The sequence below is a fragment of the Mytilus trossulus genome, unplaced genomic scaffold, assembly GCF_036588685.1.
Source record: "Mytilus trossulus isolate FHL-02 unplaced genomic scaffold, PNRI_Mtr1.1.1.hap1 h1tg000247l__unscaffolded, whole genome shotgun sequence".
Taxonomy (NCBI): Eukaryota; Metazoa; Mollusca; class Bivalvia; order Mytilida; family Mytilidae; genus Mytilus; species Mytilus trossulus.
The window spans coordinates 2,860,858-2,881,211 of NW_026963318.1; the positions used below are offsets into that span (position 1 = coordinate 2,860,858).

Here is a 20,354-nt window from a genome sequence, read left to right on the forward strand (position 1 = left end):
CACATCATAGAAAAGCAAGTGATTTATCTATGTTTCAAATTTAATAACAAAAATCTCCGTATTAAAGGCTGTGGATTTCCTATAAAATTCTTGGTTCATTTGCCACAAAGTACTCTTTTTCTATTTAATGCAATGAAACAGTACATAGTAATGCTTTGCATCAAGTTTCCCCCTGGTATATGTACAAAATGGCCTATCTCTATTATTCATTGTATTTGTAGTTTTGATACAATTGAAGTTTGAAAAGTTCGTACAAAAATGGCTACAAAAGGGGTCATAAGTCATAAGAAACCTTAAATAAAAAAAAATAATGCATATGTTTTTTTTTATATCTCAATGGATAGTTTTCATTATAAACTTATGTACATATACTCTTTTGGGAAGAAAATTCTTTCATATTTAGAAGAAGTTTACTTTATTTTAATAGCTTCCTTCTTATGACTTTAATCGCGTATAACTAGAAACCACAACTTTCGGTTAATGTGTGACAAATATCCGGACTCGAATTCCTTATAAAAAGCTGATATAAAAGGGCATACGATACAGTTACAGGGAAGGTAATGACGTTGCTAACGTAATTTGTTATTTTCGCGACGTCAAACTGTGACATATCGGGAAAAGATGCATTTTTCGACTGATTTTTATCATTCAAACTGATTTAATTTGAAAACGAGTTCATGGACCCCTATTTTTCAAAACGGCATTTTGTTTCATTTTGCAGGGAGATTATGTCACCCAAATTTTATAAAACTGTAAATAGAGGATTTTTTTAAATTTTGATAAACATGCAGTAAAAAATGACGTTTTTTCCTCAATTCATGAACATTTGATGAAAAATTATTTCTGCCAAAAAAATTGCATATTTTTTTTAAATATTTATAACATACAGAAATTACCGATTATTTAACAAACAAAAAATTTGTGTTTATCTTTTATAACAAAAAAGTTATGTCTTTCTTTCGAAAAAGAAATTACGTCCACAAATCTGAATTTTGAGCAAATATACAAAATTTCGACCTCATTTTACTCAAAAAGTAGCACATGAAGGTATATTTTTTTTTACATATTTGATTTAATCAGGTAAAAAATAGCCTATATGCAAATTTTCATGAACTTGTAAATACAGGATCAAAACTGTATCGTATGCCCTTAATCAGATATTAACCTTCTTACGAATTAACGTTAAAAAGTAAATTGATTGAAGTATCATACGGTGGCTTTATAGTTGCACGTGTTAATAGTGCTAGGTGAAAAACGAAGATTTTTCTATGCTTATTTTAAATATTTTCAGATGCATTGTGCTTCATACATAGGACTACTTCAATATGCCCTTTTAGTGTATGAGCTTCAAGAGAAACTGTATTTACCAATTCCGCTAATAAATTACTTTGAGGAGGTGTTAGTTATGAGATTTTTCTTCCGAATAGTATTCGTTGCAAGATGGATAATGTCAGTTACGACTGTTTTTTACGTCATTTGATCCACATTTTATATTAATGATAAACATTTTTCTAAAGCTGAATAATCGATAGACAATTTAAGAAATTAAAATTCCATGAGGTACATTTGTAATTTAAACTCTTTAACTCTATTAATCGGTGTTTATTGTCATGTTGGTCTGCAGGTGTGTATTTTCAATGGATCTTGCTTGAACTGTTGGTACCATTATCTGGGCTTGTTTTTTCTTCTTCGTGCTCAGAACGATATTGCAAGGTCTGGCTTCAATTTTTACTTCCCCAAAACTATTGATATCAGACATGATATTCTGAATAGTACCGTTTATTTCATATACAATGAAATGCTTCTTCAACTCTCCATCTTGGCATAATGAGTGCAGAAATTTATCTTTTACCGAGACGTCCTCTTCTATTTGCTTCATCGAAAGGAAGAGCTGCAGGTCCGTTGCGTGTTGTTTGATATTTATAATATTACTCTGACAATCGGCTACCTCTTTTTCCTCCCTTTCCAACTGATAGTACTTCGAGTTTTCTTTGTCTTCGACCGCATACACTTGTTTCATAAAATCTTCTTGTAGTTTGTCAAGATGATTGTTGATATTTATTCTGGTAATCTTTATTACGTTTTCAATTTCCTTCCTTTTTTCTTTTAAAATGGCCAGATTGTCTTTATGATGCTTTCGAATTTTCTGTAGATTTTCTGCTACTTCAAGTAATGCTTCTTCTATCTCACTGAGTGAATTGGATGATTTCGCATTTTGAATCACGTCATCTAAATCGACTATATCCCGGCATTCTTTGTGATTTTCTACTAAACACTTGCTGCAGCAAGGTCGTTCGTGCTTCTGGCAGTACATTTCAAATTTTTTATTGTGTTTACTACAGTGTTGATTAATCTTTAGTACATCTGTCGGTAATTTTTGGTAATCGGTGATAGCAATCACACTATGGTTCGTCGACGCCTTGGACAAACTATGGTGTTCTTGACATTCATTGCATAGTCCTTCGTCGCATTCTGTACACCAGACACTACATGGTTTTGTAATGTGTCGAAGGTCACAAACACCACAACTCTGGGAGGATGTTACATCATAACACAAAACTACAAAAACAATAGTATACAATCAATAGTCACAAAAGATGTAAATATTGTTAACAGTAACAGTATTGCAATCAATCGTAAATATAACTAGCAACTTAAACTATCATCAGAGACAAACACACGGCAAAGAAAATGCAAAATAATTAAGAGTTCTAGAACGCTATAAAATGTGATGATATTCCATTGACCAAATGATTGCTTCAGACCAAGGGTACTAATTGTTTCAAAATTTATTCTACACACTCAACAATTGCATAACTGAACTAAGGTTCATATTCAGGTCAGTTAAACAATATTGTGGAAATGCTATATTGAAAGGACAATACTGTTACATGAAAAGTTTTAAAACAGTCGAAAGCAATACATGATGACTGGCGATGGAAGGCCAAACATTCAAAGTTAGTAATTTTAATACAACTGTAATATAATGTATCATTGAATCATATTCAAACTTACCTAAACAAAATCTTTTACATGTAACTATGTAAACTTATAGTCAAAACAAATGACTGATTGACGGTGTCAAATAATCTCCATGAATATAAATTAACAGAAAGTCATGCAACTGTCTGATTCTCCTTAAACTGAACTAATCACAATCTTTAACATTTTAACTGTAGAAAATTGTAAGACTCAGCGTTTGGCAAACTCTTTTTCCTGCATGAAATGAAATGCGCCTTCTTATAAATGTTAACAAATGAATAAAATATTGTATTGACCTTATACAAAGGTGGTTATTCTAAAGTGAATAAATCAACAACTTATTTGATGCAGCCGACTCTGATGCTCCGGTAATAGCACACACCAGTCTCGCCTTTTCAGCTTTGTCTAGGTCTAGTTAGCAAAATTGTACGGAAAGAAGGTCATTCTTCAACTTTTCTCCAAATGGAATTTCATTCTTTTTAACAGCATTGAAAATCAAATAAATTCATTGTAGATCTCAATTTCCATATTTATTACTTAAGTAATTCAAAATTTATTTCCGTTATTATATTTTCTAAAAATGATAAAAATCACTATTTGAACCAGCGGCGAATGATTTCAATTAATAATCAACTAACAATCTCTTATTTTTTTTTTTTTTTTTTTAAATTTCAGGCGTTTGAATCCTTAACGAACAATTTTATGTCAGGTCTTACTATATGATATGGTTGGTTTCTAATTGCAAAATGCCGTACCGTCACCTATAACGTTATCTTTTTTTTTTTTAACTCAAATGGAAACTTTCCAGGCCAATAAATAAAAATAATGGGGTAACTTTCACTCATTTATGGAAGAAATGTTCTAAGAAATGAGTAATTGAAGCATTTTAGCAGAATGAACAATCCATATAAAAGTTTACTGGTCTTTCCTGTCTCTAACATGTCCAAGGCGGTTTCAATAAGTCCTTACGTACAAATAACATTTACATGTATGTCGGTCCAAGAAAGGGACATAAAAGGCTTATCTTTTAATGAATAATTTGTCGTTACAGCATAAGAAATAATTTCATCTACTTATAACTGTATGTTTATTTTAGTATTTCCTAGGAAAATGTTATATCATAGCAGAATATAAGAAAATTACCATCATTTGAAGTTAACCAATCAAAGTTCTCCCCTTATTTCATCTGTGTACAAAGTTTAGTCACCATGTAACTCAAGATTACAAAATTTTCTATAGAAATCACAAATAAGAAATAGTAAATACCCAAGATATATGTTTATGACACAGACATGTTTTTACTGCAATAAAATATTGGATTAATAACCTAATACAATTGTCAAATTCAAGGGAATATTTTTTTCGACCTACAACCGGATGTGACGCACCATGATGTGGCGGTATTACACCTATATTATTACCTTTCTGTTGCCTCTCCATATCTTCTTCCTCTGAACAGTCAACTTTAGGACCTAAAACCGATTCTTCATCTATTCAACAGAAAGGTTTTTTTTATAAACTCTTATTCTGACATATATATAGTACATGTTTTTAAAATATAACCAATAGTTCATAAGATAAGCGGATTTACTAAGTACGTGATTAGTTGACTCAACTATAGAAATTAATCCTTAAAAAGAGGCTCAGAGAAACCTGGTATATGACACATTTTAACCCAAAGCACCAACTAATGACAGAAATCTATTATAACTATGTAAGATTATGAACAGGTTAAATATATTTGAGGACTTGAGTTGTAGAGGACAATAACCTTGTTCAGGTGTCAATTATAATGGTCACTTGATTTCTTATAAATATAGTCCTGCTTGTCTACTTTAGTTTTAGCCAACAATACACAGAAAATGGTAAAAAAAATCGTAGTCTAGGACCATTATTTCTTAGAAGTCGACTGACATTTCGACAGTTGTCACCTATTTGTAGATTTTGTCTTGCCCTTGAACCTCGATGTGGAAATTTTTTATACCGCGGATCAAAATTCTAAATTTGAATACATGGTTAGATTCAGCATATCAAAGAATCCTATATATATATTTTTTTGATGAAATCAAACAAAGTTTCATTTGGGACCAAAATTTGGACCGACTCGAAAACTTGTTCAAAATCAAACGTTTAATTTTGTACAGTTTGGATCTTAATGTGAAGCAATATAAAAACAATCTCCACAAATACAAATCTTAAGACAAGGTTATATCCAGTATATCAAAGATCCCTAATTATTTATTTTTTGAAACCAAACACTTTAAATATGACTCATACACGTATGACAAAGGATATGTTTCAATTGTAGTTACTACAATTCTGTACCTTTTCCCCGAATGTTATCAATCAAATTAGACTTATCACTGGGTATTTACTAACATTAGCAGCATGACGGTGCCACATTTGCCTACCCTTCAAGAACAACTATGATCACCCCAGTTGTTGATGGGGTTCAAGTTGCCTAGTTGGTCTTTGCTTTTTTTATTGTCTTTTGTTTACTGTTGTTTGTTGGTCTGCCTTTATCATGTTTATCGTATTTTGTCATGGCTGTGGCATCTAATAGTCGACTTAAGATTTGATAGTTTCTTTGAGATCCTTTGCCTCTCTCTAAGAACAGTGAACTTGTCTCTTTGTCTTTTTGATTTGAAGATTTTTTTAATAATAATTTATATACTATAATGGCTAGTAGGCTTCAACATCAATATTTATTATATGAATTTGAATTTAAGTGTTGAATTACATTCTGATACAGAACAAGGTTGGTACTAATATTAAATATATTTGAAAACTAATTGCCCATCTCTTATAATTTATTCATTTAAAAAATAGACTCCGTTTAAAGACATGGTTGATGACAAACCTAATTTGTTTGTTATCTGTGATATGAATCTGACAGATTTGATGTAAATGGACTAGGTCTTATCATCTGTAACATTTTTGCCATGCAGATTTTCTTTATGTTAAGAGGTTATCAAAATAACAGACACAGCTTGCATTTTATCCTCTTTGTACTATTTTCACCCATAATAGCCATATGTGTTGGCAGGCGGGACTAATAAACACATTTTTAAACAAGATACACTTATGATGATTAATATATTTCAGGGAAAGTTGGTTCCAATTAGCTTATTAGTTTAAAACTAGACGTTTAGGTGCGACGAAGATCACGGACGCCAAGTAAGGAGAACAAATCGATTGACTCTTTTCCTCAGGTGCGCTAAAAAGGTCAAATTAAAAGGTATTAACTTGAAACATGATGAAAGAAATTAAAGAAGTTGATGAACATGCATTATCCCATATATATCTTTTATACTTGTGTTTTCCACAATGGCAAATGTTCCACTAAAACTCGAGTTGCGATTGATCTCATGCTAGCTTTTCAATACAAATCGAGGGACAATCTTTGAATTTACATTAAGTACACTTAGCTTGGCAAACTTGTCAAAATATTTATTATTGACTTTTCATCATTCAAATTGTCCATTCAATTAGGGGTCATACATGTATCTTTTATTATTCGCATTGTTCTACTGTAACAAACACACTATCTTTCAAAGAAAGGTAGGACTTTACAAACAGTCCATTTAATTACAGGGATGCTTTCTATATAACAACAGTAAAACTGTCAATGATGGATAACATAAACCATGTCCGCTTTGTTTCCTCAAAGAAAACTGTTTTGTCAAGCCTTCTAAATGTAAATATTTTAATTGTCGAAAGCTGTACTGTCACCTACAACTATATCTATGTTATTTGAACTAAAGTCCTAAGTGGGCTGTTCTTGTCAATTCTATCACATCTCTTTATTGTTATGCAATCAGTTTTATTACCTTTCTGTTGTTCCTCTTCCATAACACCCTTAGACCAGTAAACTTTTGAACGTAATACAAATGCATCCCCTATTCAACAGAAAGTTTTCGTTTTAAAACTAGCCCTGAATTATATACAATCATATTTTAATATAGTGGACAACAAATTAACCCGATTAGTTGACTTTACCATCCAAAATGATTAATGGCAAATGAGTCAACTGGACACACATCATGCCCAAGGTTGCATGTAACGTTATAAAGGAACATAACTCGAGAATTGTAAAAGTTAAGCTACTCAGATTTGTACTGGAGTTTTGTGGCTACAAGCATTGCTTAAAAGTAAAAATACATTTAATTTGGGCAAACCTAAGTTAAAGATCAGAAACGAGAAATTGAGCAATTGTTCCATTTGTAAAGGGGCATAACTCTAAAACGGTAGATTGAATTTGATGTGTGTTTAGTGGTAAAGACACTGTGCATTAGTTTCAATACATATGGCTGAGACAAACTAAAACTAAAGAACAGAAACGAATATTTCATCAATTTTCCATTTGTAAAGGAACTCCAAAATGGTATAAGTGAGGCCACCAATAATCAAATTTAATCTGTGTTTTGTTGTAATTAGCATTGTGTATAAGTTACATGATATTTTGTTAAGGCAAAATATAGTTGAAAAAATAGAACAAAAAATTCCGCAATCATTACTTTAATAAAAAAAATATGAGGCATAACATTAAAAGGGTAAAAGAGACACTATCCGAATTCAAAATTGATCTGCTTTTTGTACTAATTAGCATTGTTTATAAGTTTCATAACATTTGGTTGAGGCAAACTAAAGTTGAAGAACGTAAGCCATTTTTTGTGATACGGACAGACATTCGTACATGCAGACGGACAAGGATCAAACTCAAATGGTTCTCCTATCGAAAAGGGACGAAAGACACCAGAGGGACAGGCAAACTCGTAGATGGAAAATAAATTGACCACATCATGGCTAAAAAAGAAAAAGACAAACAGATAAATACTAGTTCACATGACACAACAAAGAAAACTAAAGACATAGCAAACACGAACCCCACCAACAAAAAAAACAAAAAAAACCAGTTAAATATCTTTCATAATATTGTCTTCTGCGTCATTCGCCATACACAGATATGTAAACAATTATCATGTGAAGCATCTTTTTGAATTCCATATTGATATGGTCTCTCCAATATTACTCTCACAGGAAATTAGTCTATTGGTTTCTGATACAGAATTATTGAGGTCAAAGAACTGAAAATTTGAAGTTGGACTTTTATTTATAAAATTTTTAACTGCTAAATACACACACTAAATTTAAGCCTATACAAGGACACTGAATATTTGATTAATACATATGCTAATGGAAAATATTAGCTACGTTTTTAAAATACTCAATAAAAAAAAAGATAAGAATGGAATGCTTCATTAAACAATCTAGCTAAAGTTGTGTGAACGCATTTATTTAATCAAATAATAATGTAAAGTAAATCATTTAAGTACACGTTACGAAAAACGTCGGAAAATAAAACAATAATCGTAAAAGTAAACATCTAAATTAGCAAAAAATCAATTAAAGTTTAATTCCGCATGCTTATTTGGACTGACACAAAAACATGAAAAAAAAATAAAAACTCAAAATACACATGTACTGTCAGATTAAGAATATCAAAGAACCCAAATAATTCCTGTCCCTGTCAAGATTAGTAAACCCCATTCAAATTGTCAATGTTTAGCAATTCAACCAAAGTTTCAAAAAATACTTGTTTTGTTATTTGTTTGCTCCTAACTCCTAGTCAGATTCAGTTATTATCAACAAATTCAATCCAACCTTCCTTCCGTGGTATGGAATCTATGCCATAATGAGTGTGAGGTAAAAAGAGACATATGAGAAATCTTGTTTTTTTATCTACTTACATTTGATTGGAACTTAGCAAACTTATTTTCGTGTTCGTTTCAGTACAATTATACAGTTATATAGGCCTACAGGAAAATTTATTATTCAAAATAATTTAATCGCAAAAAGGTTAATTTTTCCACAATTCTATGGACCGCAGGGAAAAAAACTTTTCCTTGTTTTAATCATTTTGGATATTAACTTTTCATTAAGGCCAAAATGGTGTAATGTTTCCCAGCTGTATTTGTCAAATCTCTTCCAGCTGTAAAATGGATTAATATTTTGTATTTTTTGCACATGTTATGGCTTAAAAAATGAAAATATGTGACAAACTTGAAAATAACATTCTCCAAACACGTAAACTATATAAATTTTCTCTTGTAAATGGTGCGCAACCTTAATATTTCACAAAATTTTGAATTATCAAATTTTGGATATCAACAACCATAAACATTCACTGAAAAAAACGTTATAAGCACTGAATACAGGATTAACACTACATTCTTGTAATAACAGTCAGTTATACAGGATTGCAGTGCTGTTGTGTCTATTGCATTTATAACCCTATTGACTTGACTGTCACTATCTTTAAGACGTCTTAAGGTAGATCACAAGTATATTTTTTTTGAGACAGAATTTTTTTATAATTTGCCAAAATGAAGATTTTACTATGCTCTTTTCAAAACTTTAATAAAAAGTATGGGTCACCGTGCTATTTTTCAAGCTATGAGTCGTTGAAAATTGCAAAAAATTGGTTAGTTTGTTCATGAAAATCCACATTAGTGTGCATAAAAAAAATTCTATGAGATAGAATTTTGAAATAAATTGTGAGAAGAAAGGTTTCATAATATGCTTAAAGAAAATAAAAAGAAAAAATGGTGTCACCGAACTTGTTTTCTTGCTACAAGTAAAAAAAAAAAAATCCCTAATAGACCAGTATAAATTTTGTACTTAAAGAGTTATCTCCCCTGAAATAGCTCATTAGAAAAAAAAACGATTTAAAACCAAACAAATTGATATTTGTTAAAATATTTTGTATTATTCAATTAATTAACAAGTTTTCTTTAAATAGAAAAATATTTTAACCATTGAATTGCATATCTGTCTCCAAATTTGCAGATTTAGGCATTTAACTAGACCGATTTTGTACTGTGATTGTACAATCCAAGATGGCGGTATACCATCAATCTACCTTAAAAAAGAATTATCAACTAAAAAACTTAATAAAAAAGACAGGTTTAATCCACCATTTTCTACATAACAAAGTACTTGTACCAAGTCAGGAATATGACAGCTGTTATACATTCATTGGTATGTTTGAGTTTTTGGCTTTGTCATTTAATTACGGACTCTCCGTTTTGAATTTACTTCTGAGTTTGGTATTTTAGTTATTTTAAATAACTACAATAGAGAGAGTGAACAATGTAAAGTTCAGACATTATAAAATTACCATGATTCATTTCTGGTCTTTTATTAGCCCATCGTCTACCTCCACGTCCTCTTCCTCTGCCAGATCCCCCTCTTCTTCCTCTTTCAGACCAAATGTAATTATTACTTCTAAAAATATAAAATAGAGAGTTCTTCAATTACATGAATAATCTAAATTAATAAGTAACTAATACCGTGTTCACACTATGAAATCTAAACCGGGTCAAACACAGGTTAGTTAATCCGAATTAATTACACCGGTTCACACTTGAAAAAGAATTACCGCACTTTGGGTTTTTCCCTTCAACAAAAATAGACACGCATACGCAACATCTTGTAAACAGCGTCTGTGACAACAAAAGAAGAGGGTGGTAAAGGGTTATTTTCGTGCAACGTGATCGCCGTGTTTTATTTCAAGTTCAACGTGTTTTTACTTTTTTTATTTGACGCAATCTCCGGCGCAGAGTTCATATCCGTTCCATACATGCTTTGCAATACTGCACTTAATATGACGAGGTCATATTGAGTGTAGTGTTACAAAGTATTGAACGGAACGGATATGTGAGCTCTGCGCCGGAGATTGTATTTGACGTGCAAGACAGGTGCCTCGTTCAACGTGTTTTGCTTATTTTATTTTACGTGCATCGTGATTTTCAAATGCTTATTTTGCGTGCTCAGTATTTAAAAAAATTAAATTCAAACACTTGGAAGGGATCGTCAAGAAACACTTTTTCAACGCCGTAAACCATTTATATCATAAATGTGTATACTAAATCGGGAATATCAAGTAAAACAGAGAGTTTATATATACAAGAAGACAGTGACACGGTCACAAAAGGGTAACATCAAAGTCTTTGTTTTTCGTGCAACGTTCATGACAGAAATTATTTCACGTTCAACGTGAAATTATGTCTTATTTCACGTTTTTTCCTGGCAAGTATCCCCCTTTACCACCCTCAACGAAATGGGAACCGCCACGGTACTGTTCTTCTTTCTTTTGTAACTGATACGGAAAAATCGGCGAAAGAGTACAAATTTAAAGCGAAAAATAAGTTTGCTAGGTTGAGAAGAATGAGGATATATTTGATGGCAAGAAACAACGTATTATTGATGAATAGACGCTCATATTTCTTGTTGAATTGTCCAATTCTGACTGCCGATTTTCCCTTCTCCCTCACTCCAGGTTAGACCTCTCTTTTTTGAAGAATTTTGTTCGGCATCCATGTCTATATTCTGTATTGGCAATGACAGACGGCAGACAACGTCACGTAACGCTATGGCAACAACCCCACATTAACTCCACTTTGCGTTCACACTAGAATGTGGGGTAACTAATCCGGGTTCGCCCCACATTAACTCCACCTCAGATGAGGGGTAATTTTAATCCGGGTTCGCCCCAGTTTAACGTGTTCACACTATTGGTATTTAATCCGGATTAATTAATTCGGGTCTAACCCGGTTTAAAAATGCATAGTGTGAACGGGGTATTAGAATTGTCAAAAGTTCAAGATTTGTACAAATGTTTGTAAATGTAGACAAGAATATAACCATTTTGATAAAACAAACATTTTAGGAACCTTCTTAAAGAGAATAAATAATAATTCATTAATTTATTGTTTTCTTTCAGAACGACGGTTATTCTTGGTCGAGAGGACTTCCGGTAATTGTTCTTGACGTTGTTTATTTTTCGATAGACGACGTTGACCAAACTTCTTTTCGTGATAAATGTTAACAAGATGGTGGCGATTAAAACACAATTCAAGCTCGACGTAAACATAAAATTATTTTCACTTCGCGTTTTAAGTTTAATTGAAAAATAAACACAAAACATTCATTTGAATGATAATAAGAGTTTTCGTAGTTTATTTTGTATTAGATAGGAAAACCTGGAGTTCCTATTTTCGCATTAACCAACAAATAAATGCATGCGCCATGCCAATTCAATGACACAAATATATAATTTTCGTGTGATAGAAGTTACGACTGTGGAAGAATAAATTCCTGATCTCCAATTTTAAAGAATATATAACGATTAAACGCCTTTTTAAAGGAATTCATTGGTGTATAAACTATACCAAGTCACTCACTGACATATCATTAAAGTCCTTTGGACTTGTATTTGTATGTGAGTGAATTGGTCGAGTTTATACACCAATAAATTCCTTTAAAAGGCGTTTAATTCTATAACAATTGCTCACTTCTGATCATTTATTGTATTGCAGGAATAGTACTAGAACACTTTTGAAACGCAAAATTATGCAAGTTAAAAAAAAAATATTCTTTTTCGATTTTAGAGAGAGAAAAAAACGTATTGCCAGGCTATTTTACAAAAAAAAACAATGATTAGCTTTAAGGTTAAATGTCATACAACCATAGAGAAAAGTCAAACCCGTCTTTAATGAAGCCAATACATAATAATTTCTCACCATTGTAGTGACTTCTTTTATGCATCGCGTATTTAAAATATGTACCAATAGAAATGAATAATTTCTTGTGTCATGCAATAACAGTAAAATCATATTTAAACTGGACAGATATTGGTTATAAATAACGTTTATATCAACAACAAAAAATGGGTTTAATTTTTATCTGACGTACATAAATCAGATCATGCATATTGTAAGGTTTTTTGTCTTTTAACATACACTGGGGTGTCAGGAAAGCCCACGGGAAAAACCCAGACTACATTCGGTCTTTAATTAGTACAATCCTGACACCCCATGGTAGGTTCTTGACAAGATAAAGCTGAAAATATACATTATCTATCTAACAGAAAACAGCATCATTAGAATACCAATAACATCATGACAATATGCTTCTTAGTCTTTATTTATTTGTGAAAAATTGTGAAGTTCTTTTGAGGAACTCTTGCCGACTTATTTTGTGACAGAATAAACTGCAATCCAACTAATTTTCTCAAGCTATTTATTTTCTCGATTTTCACCAAAATAAATTATCAACTTCATCCATTGGATCTTTTCTTGTCTAACTACATCCAGTTAATTTGAAAATCGCAAATCAAAATAGTCTCATTGGGGACTAGAAATAGCTAAACCCGCAAATAATTCATCCCTAAAAATAAGCTTGTTTCTACAGTTGTTAGTTGAAAAAATATCAAATTGACTAATCAGAGAAACATCCTCATCCTAAAGCCATCAATCAGTCCATGCATATTTCTACTGCAGGCCAAAGCATTATCAAACACATGCAATTTTTAACTACTAGTATGTTGCTAAAACGTCTATAAAAGCCTTTTCTTTACCTTCGTTCACTTTGTGGTTGAAAGTAAGGCCTTGGTTGTGAGACAGATAAATTCCGTAATTGTTGGTCTATTTCCATCTTTTCTTGTTTTAGCTTTTCTTCCTCCTGATAAAAAATAATTATTAATTGAGAATATAAACCAAACAAGTCTTTGTCTTTGCATTTTATGCTTTATAATAAATTTCTTGCTGGTTGAAGATAAGTTAACTAAGCTTCGATCCTTTACATCTTCAAAAAAAATAAAACTTACAGATATATAACTAAATGTATTCTGGATTTAGCTGTTCATTTCTTGCATTTAATAAATTCGGTTTCAATTTAACGCAGTGTTGTTAATAAGTGTGCTAAAATAAGTTCAAAAAAGTCATTACTGCACATACAATGTACACATATTTCGGATGCCAGACATGCGTTTCTACACATCATCGGTGCTCCAACTAAAGGAACAACAGCAAATATAAACCCTAGACCAGCTGTACCACCTGACTTATATTAGTCCGGCGGCTACAAGCATATTTCAGACGAATTGTGCACATCATGTTACAAGCATGAAATTTGGCATAGACCTTCCTCAACTATTACTCTTTTATTTCAGATAGGGAGGCATTTGAAAAAAATGTCTCACTTCCGGTAAAATCCAAAATGGCGGACGTCATACCTAAATCAGCCAAATATCGAAGGCTAGCGTGTAAAAATGTGTTATTATCATGCTACTAACCTAATATTTGGTACAGACCTTTGTTTTTTACTACTTTCGGATAAATTAAATAGATAAGGTGTCTCAGAAACCCAACTTCCGGTTTAAATTCAACATGGCGGACATTGTACTTAAATAAGCTTATTTTTTAGGGAGGGTCATTGAAATGTGCTTTAACGTATTGCTTCTATCAATACATTGTGTAGGAACCTTTCTTTGGTGCTTCTGATGGATACAATGTATAAGACATATGTCTTGAAATTCCTTACTTCCGGTAATATCCAAAATGGCGGACATAGTAATATCAATTTTTCATTCAAATTTTCAACTTTTTTCAAAATGTAAAGAAAATAACTTTTTTTGTGCTGGTCATTAAACGTTAAGCTTAAAGTTATCCCCAAAACCACTTATTCTAGCCTGTTGTAAATAGATAAAGTTGACACTTCCGGTAAAAATATGACGTAAATTTCAAAAAAGAGTCCTCAATCTATTTCTTCAATGTAGAGTTTTCGATAGAATGATTAAAACAAAATAAAATCTCTATAGTACTAAAAAATATTTAAAATTACTTCTTTTTGGCCAAGAATACATGTTTATTCACAGTCACCATGACATGTACACATCACAGTACACGGGATACCCAATAGTCCACATTTAAAATGACCGCGGTATCCTTTCTTACATCCATAATGTACAAGCTTTTGACAAAATGATCGCCTGGAGTGGGTAGTATTAGAGCCAATCCAAAGCTCGTCTCCCTGAACACCCACCTAAGTATATTGCATGATTTACATGCTAGAAAAGACTAGACCAAGTTGAGGGAATAGCCTCAAAAAGCCTTCCCTTTTGCGCAAATAGTTGTTTTCTTGCTTCGTAAACCGTGTTACAGTAAAACCCCGGTGATTTAGTCTGATTTATCATCATTCTTTTTGTTAAAGTCACATCTTCAAATGCAATCAATGTCTCCCACATAGTCTTTTTTCCCCTTTCAAGCAAAGAGAGAACCATAACACAACAGGTAAGGGCATGGATATCAATAAGTGTGCCAGATCACTCAGATCACTCGTTGCCTAGTGCATTTGAAAGGCCATTGGTAGATATTAATCCAAAGTCTTTTGCCCTCCTAAACACAATCCATAGTTCGTCTACCCCTATGTGACGTAATAGCGAAACAGTAGTGACAGCAGCATCATTAACGACTGTTCGAATCATGAATCGTTTAAGTTCGTGTTTCTCAGCATCAGACACATGCACCATGATTTTAGTGTCTGCCTCTAAATATGAACTTGGTGCTGAACTTGAAATACATCACGTGGTGGATAAGATAGAATATCCTGACCATTTGTTGCTATAACTACCATACGTATCCAAGACTTCATCCACTCGTATTTCAGTTTCAAGGTATTTTATTGAGGTAAGGACATAATACCCAATCAGCATACTCGTTAGGCCGCAATTCACAATCGGAGAGCTGATTTCCAACATTTACAAAGACTGCGGTATTGTTTATCACATCCATAAATTCTGCAAAAACACATATTTTCTTGCCTTGTTAACCCAATCTGTTTCTTTATTTCGATCTTACAAGAAAACCACGTATCGTTTTCAATGACTTATCAAATCCATATGGTGATGTTGGCTGGTCAATCATCATTCTTAATGCTATAGTCACATGTCCAAACTCCATTAATGTCACCAACGCAGTTCCTTTTCCAGCATACGTGTTATCTTTTAATGCCTAGTGTATTTGAAAGGTCATTGATTGATATATATCTTATACTTTTCCCCCTTCCAAATACAAACCAAATTGTGTGTGCCCCTATGTCACGGAATAGCGAAACAGAAATGACATCAGTATCGACTGTTTGGGTCATGGCTCAGTTAAGTCTGTGTGTCAGTCTCTTAGTGTAAACATGGTGCGAAACTTGAAACATCATCAAGTGGTGGATAACAGTGAACCTCCTGAGCATTTGTTGCTTTAACTACCTTGTACTCAAAATTGCATTGAGCAAGCTTCTGTGAATGAAAACTTAAAAGTTCTTTCTTACTGTTGTCATTTCTCAGAAAACTTTGCCGATTTTTAGGCTGTTTTTAATCCTTGATTCGTCTGTGTATTCCCTTTCCCCTAAATGTTGCTCTTCCTTCTTTTAGCAGCTTTCAAACTACCAGTATTGTCTATGTTCACATCCAACACTACATCCACTGTTGTTACAGTTTCAATGTGTTTCCAAACGAGTATGATGATTGGATATTACCTTAATAAAATACCTTGAAACTGTAACAAGAGTGGATGAAGTCTTTGATAAGTATGGCAGTTGTAGCAACAAATGCTCAGGATATTCTATCTTATCCACCACGTGATGTATTTTAAGTGTAGCACCATGTTCACATAAAGAGACTGACACTTAAATCATAGAGCATTTGTCTGATGCTGTGAAACACGAACTTAAACGAGTCATGATTAACAGTCACTGATGATGCTGTCAATACTATTTCGCTATTCCGTGACATACCGGGGGCAGACGAACTATAGATTGTGTTTGGGGAGGCAAAAATCTTTGAATTAATATCTATCAATGGCCTTTCAAATGCACTAGGCAATGAGTGATCATACACTTTTATTTCTGACCAATACCTTTACCGCTTGTGATACTGTTCTTTCTTTGCTTGAAAAGGAAAAAAAAGACTGCGTGGGAGACATTGATGGTATTTGAAGATGTGACTTTAACATAAAGAATGATGATTGATCAGCCTAAATCACCGGGGTTTTACTGTAAGATCGCACAAACTTATCATATCCAACATGATTAACGATGCAAGAAAGTCAATTTTTTCACAAAAGGGAAAGCTCATTATAAGTGTGAGGATATTCCCACGATTGGTCTAGTCTTTTCAAGCATGCAAAACGTGCAATATACCAATGCAGGTGTTTAGTGAGACGAGCTTGTGATTGACTCTTATGCTACCTAGTCTTGACACTAATGGATTGCGAAGGGACAAAGAGGGTCCCTTTTAAAAAAAAAAACTCTTTCTGAGACCTAATAATTTTTTCAGAAGCTTGTACATTATGGATGTAAGAAAGGATGCCGCGGTTATTTTTAATGTGTAAAATCGGGTCTCCCGTGCACTGCCTTGTGTGCATGTGGTGGTGAATGTGAATAAACGATGTATTCTTGGCCAAATAGTAGTAATTTTAAATATTTTTTAGTACTATAGTGATTTTATTTTGTTTTAATCAATCTATCCAAAACTCTACATCGAAGAAATAGATTGAGGACTTATCTTTGAAATTTACGTCATATTTTTAACGGAAGTGTCAACTTTATATCTAAATATTTACAACATGCTAGAATAAGTGGTTTTGGGTTTAACTTAAAGCCAAAAGTTTAATGACCAGCACAAAATAAAATCATTTTCTTTACATTTTGAAAAAAGTTGAAAATTTGAATAAAAAATGGATATTTCTATGTCCGCCATTTTGGATACTTCCGGAAGTAAGGGTTTTAAAGACAAATGTCTTATACATTGTATCCATCAGAAGCACCAAAGAAAGGTTCCCACACAATGTAATGATAGTAGCAATACGTTAAAGCACATTTCAATGACCCTCCCTAAAAAATAAGGTTATTTAAGTACAATGTCCGCCATGTTGGATTTTAACCGGAAGTGGGGTTTCTGAAGACATCTTATCTATTTGATTTATCAAAAGTAGTAAAAAACAAAGGTCTGTACCAAATATTATGATAGTAGCATGATAATAACACATTTTTACACGCTAGCTTTCGATATAGGGCTGATTTAAGTGTGACGTCCGCCATTTTGGATTTAACCGGAAGTGAGACATTTTTTTCAAATGCCTCCCTATCTGAAATAAAAGAGTAATATTTGAGGAAGGTCTTAGCCAAATTTCATGCTTGTAACAGGACGTGCACAATTTTTCACAAAGCCGCCGGACTATATCGATTTCCATATCTGACATACTAATACAGGTATATATATTAAATTGAACAGATCAGTTGAATAAAAATAAGTTAACAATGCCAAACATTTTTATCAGTGAATTGTGTTTCTTTGTTGTTGAAAAGGTGTTATTTCCGATCAACATTTATACATGGTGTACAGTCTTCAAGCAAAAACGAAACACATTATACATGTAGATTATTCGCATATATATCTGACAGCACCTTCTGTGCCTTTTTAAACTTACCTTCAAATGATCTAATTGATATTCTAATAAAATTTTAGCAGTTTGAATGCTTTCCATTGTTCCAACAAACAAAAAAGGAACATGACCCTGAAAACATTAATAATATCAAATGGATTTGTTTTATAAATCTAATTTTAATTACTTTTTCTTTATTACGTTTCTTTTTCTTTTTCTGAAAGACAAAATATTCATCGTAAAATATAAAAAATCTCTGAAAAATGTTACTTTTACATCTAAAAATGACAATATGGGAAAATGTAAAACGATATAAAACCAATTGTTACAAACGTTAACGAATCAAACAAGTTTGCTAAAGTTTTGTTCATAAAATGAGTATAACTTTTTATGGATTAAGAATAAATTGCAAAAACGATTGATGACTTTGGAAGAGAAACACTATTTACCTCTTGTCGTGGCGCTTCTATCACACCATCTCGGTCCATTGTGTATTTTACAACACCAGATTTATCGATAATGTCTTGAAAATTTTTACCATTTTTTCCAATGAATTTTGCTTTAAAAAAAAAAGGAAAAAAAACCCAATATTTCTGAATATCTTTGCTATAAACTTAACACAGTTTTGACTAAAGTAGACAATAGCAATAGCACTAAATATATCTAGGGTCTCCAAAGTACATTTCTGGATTTTACCTAAGATAACATTGGTCAGTAATGTCCAAACGATTAAAATAAAGCCAAGGATGGAATGTTATGGTAAACAAATCTTGGAAACGAAATCAAATTCTTGTTTAAAATAATCATAATCATGACAACATTGCGTTCTACTTATTGTTTTCCTGATTGTTTTGATTAAATATTATATATTCAGCTTATGTTGCAGATATACATGTATGAACCTATAGCGGCTTTCATAGATATAGGAAGATGTGGTGTGAGTGCCAATGAGACAACTCTCCATCCAAATAACAATTTAAAAATTAAACCATTATAGGTTAAAGTACGGCCTTCAACACGGAGCCTTGGCTCACACCGAACAACAAGCTATAAAGGGCAAATTCAACTTACTTACCTACTAATTCCATTGGCACTTGTAATGTTTCTTCAACATATTCTAACTTGGCTCTTGCTATTTTTACAACTTTCTGGGACTGGTGAAATGAAAAAAACAACATTTAATGATTTTCAGGATTTTGTTATATTAAAAGCAATATATGCCTAAATATTGTCAAAGGAAAACATAGTTTAACTAGAATCAGTCATGTCTAAACAATTCTTCAATCGTAGAGAGTTTGTATCGGACTAAAAATATATGCATGCAATGCTACTTGTCATGCTTGCATTGACACTGAAACATCAAAAAAGCAATGACGCCTTATGCATATATAGTGGTTGCAATTTCATAGACCTTACTGTTATCTACCTTTCCATATATTCTAAATGTACAGGATTTTTCGTCTAATTCTATTCCGGTCACACCCTCAACACCTCTTGCCTCTTGTATGGTTGCACCTATAACCATTTCCATCAAATCTCTTCGCACTGTAAACTTCTCCATGACCCTGATAATACTTTTTAACTCTGAAAATTAATAATATTTGTCGTGCACTATTGCTTCGATTTTTACCAGATACACCGAAGGAGACAAACACAAACAAGTGGACACAAGCTTAAATGTCTTAACTTGTGATTGAATAGTGTTGAATGTTAATAGTGTTACTACAAGTATAACATACACGTAAAATTATTATGATCAATGTAAATGCGTTCAATGTCAGTACAACAATTCTACACAGACATCTTTACATTTCAATCATTCCATACACCAAACATAGAGGTCCTATTGTCTTTCATACTAGTGAGAGGTTGAGCTATTAAAGAAGATTAAAGTATCCATTGTCTACATAACATGCATAAGGAAATGCTGTTACCATGTCAGGAATGTAACATTTGTTTTCATTTCTTTAAATATACTTCAGGTTTTGATTATGCCACGTTATATAGGTCTTTCGTTTGGGGTTCTCTCAGAGCTTGGTATCGTTGTTATTTTACTTTTTGCTTATCATGCTTATAGCGCATTGAAACAGATCG

At 32.4% G+C, this 20,354-nt stretch overlaps 1 protein-coding gene across 1 annotated transcript in view; it reads right to left on the reverse strand.

Annotated features, from left to right (window-relative positions):
* Positions 1-1,431: 1,431 nt before the first annotated feature.
* Positions 1,432-20,354, reverse strand: part of LOC134701595 (uncharacterized) — a 29,185-nt gene continuing 10,262 nt past the window's right edge. Inside the window, exons 2-10 of the mRNA XM_063562736.1 lie at positions 19,687-19,844; positions 19,336-19,414; positions 18,710-18,819; positions 18,306-18,392; positions 13,403-13,506; positions 10,163-10,269; positions 6,813-6,881; positions 4,404-4,472; positions 1,432-2,559 (exon numbers count right to left, since the gene is read on the reverse strand). Coding sequence (XP_063418806.1) covers positions 1,592-2,559; positions 4,404-4,472; positions 6,813-6,881; positions 10,163-10,269; positions 13,403-13,506; positions 18,306-18,392; positions 18,710-18,819; positions 19,336-19,414; positions 19,687-19,821 — 1,728 coding nt within the window. The 5' untranslated portion in view covers positions 19,822-19,844 and the 3' untranslated portion in view covers positions 1,432-1,591. The remainder of the gene's footprint in view (positions 2,560-4,403; positions 4,473-6,812; positions 6,882-10,162; positions 10,270-13,402; positions 13,507-18,305; positions 18,393-18,709; positions 18,820-19,335; positions 19,415-19,686; positions 19,845-20,354) is intronic.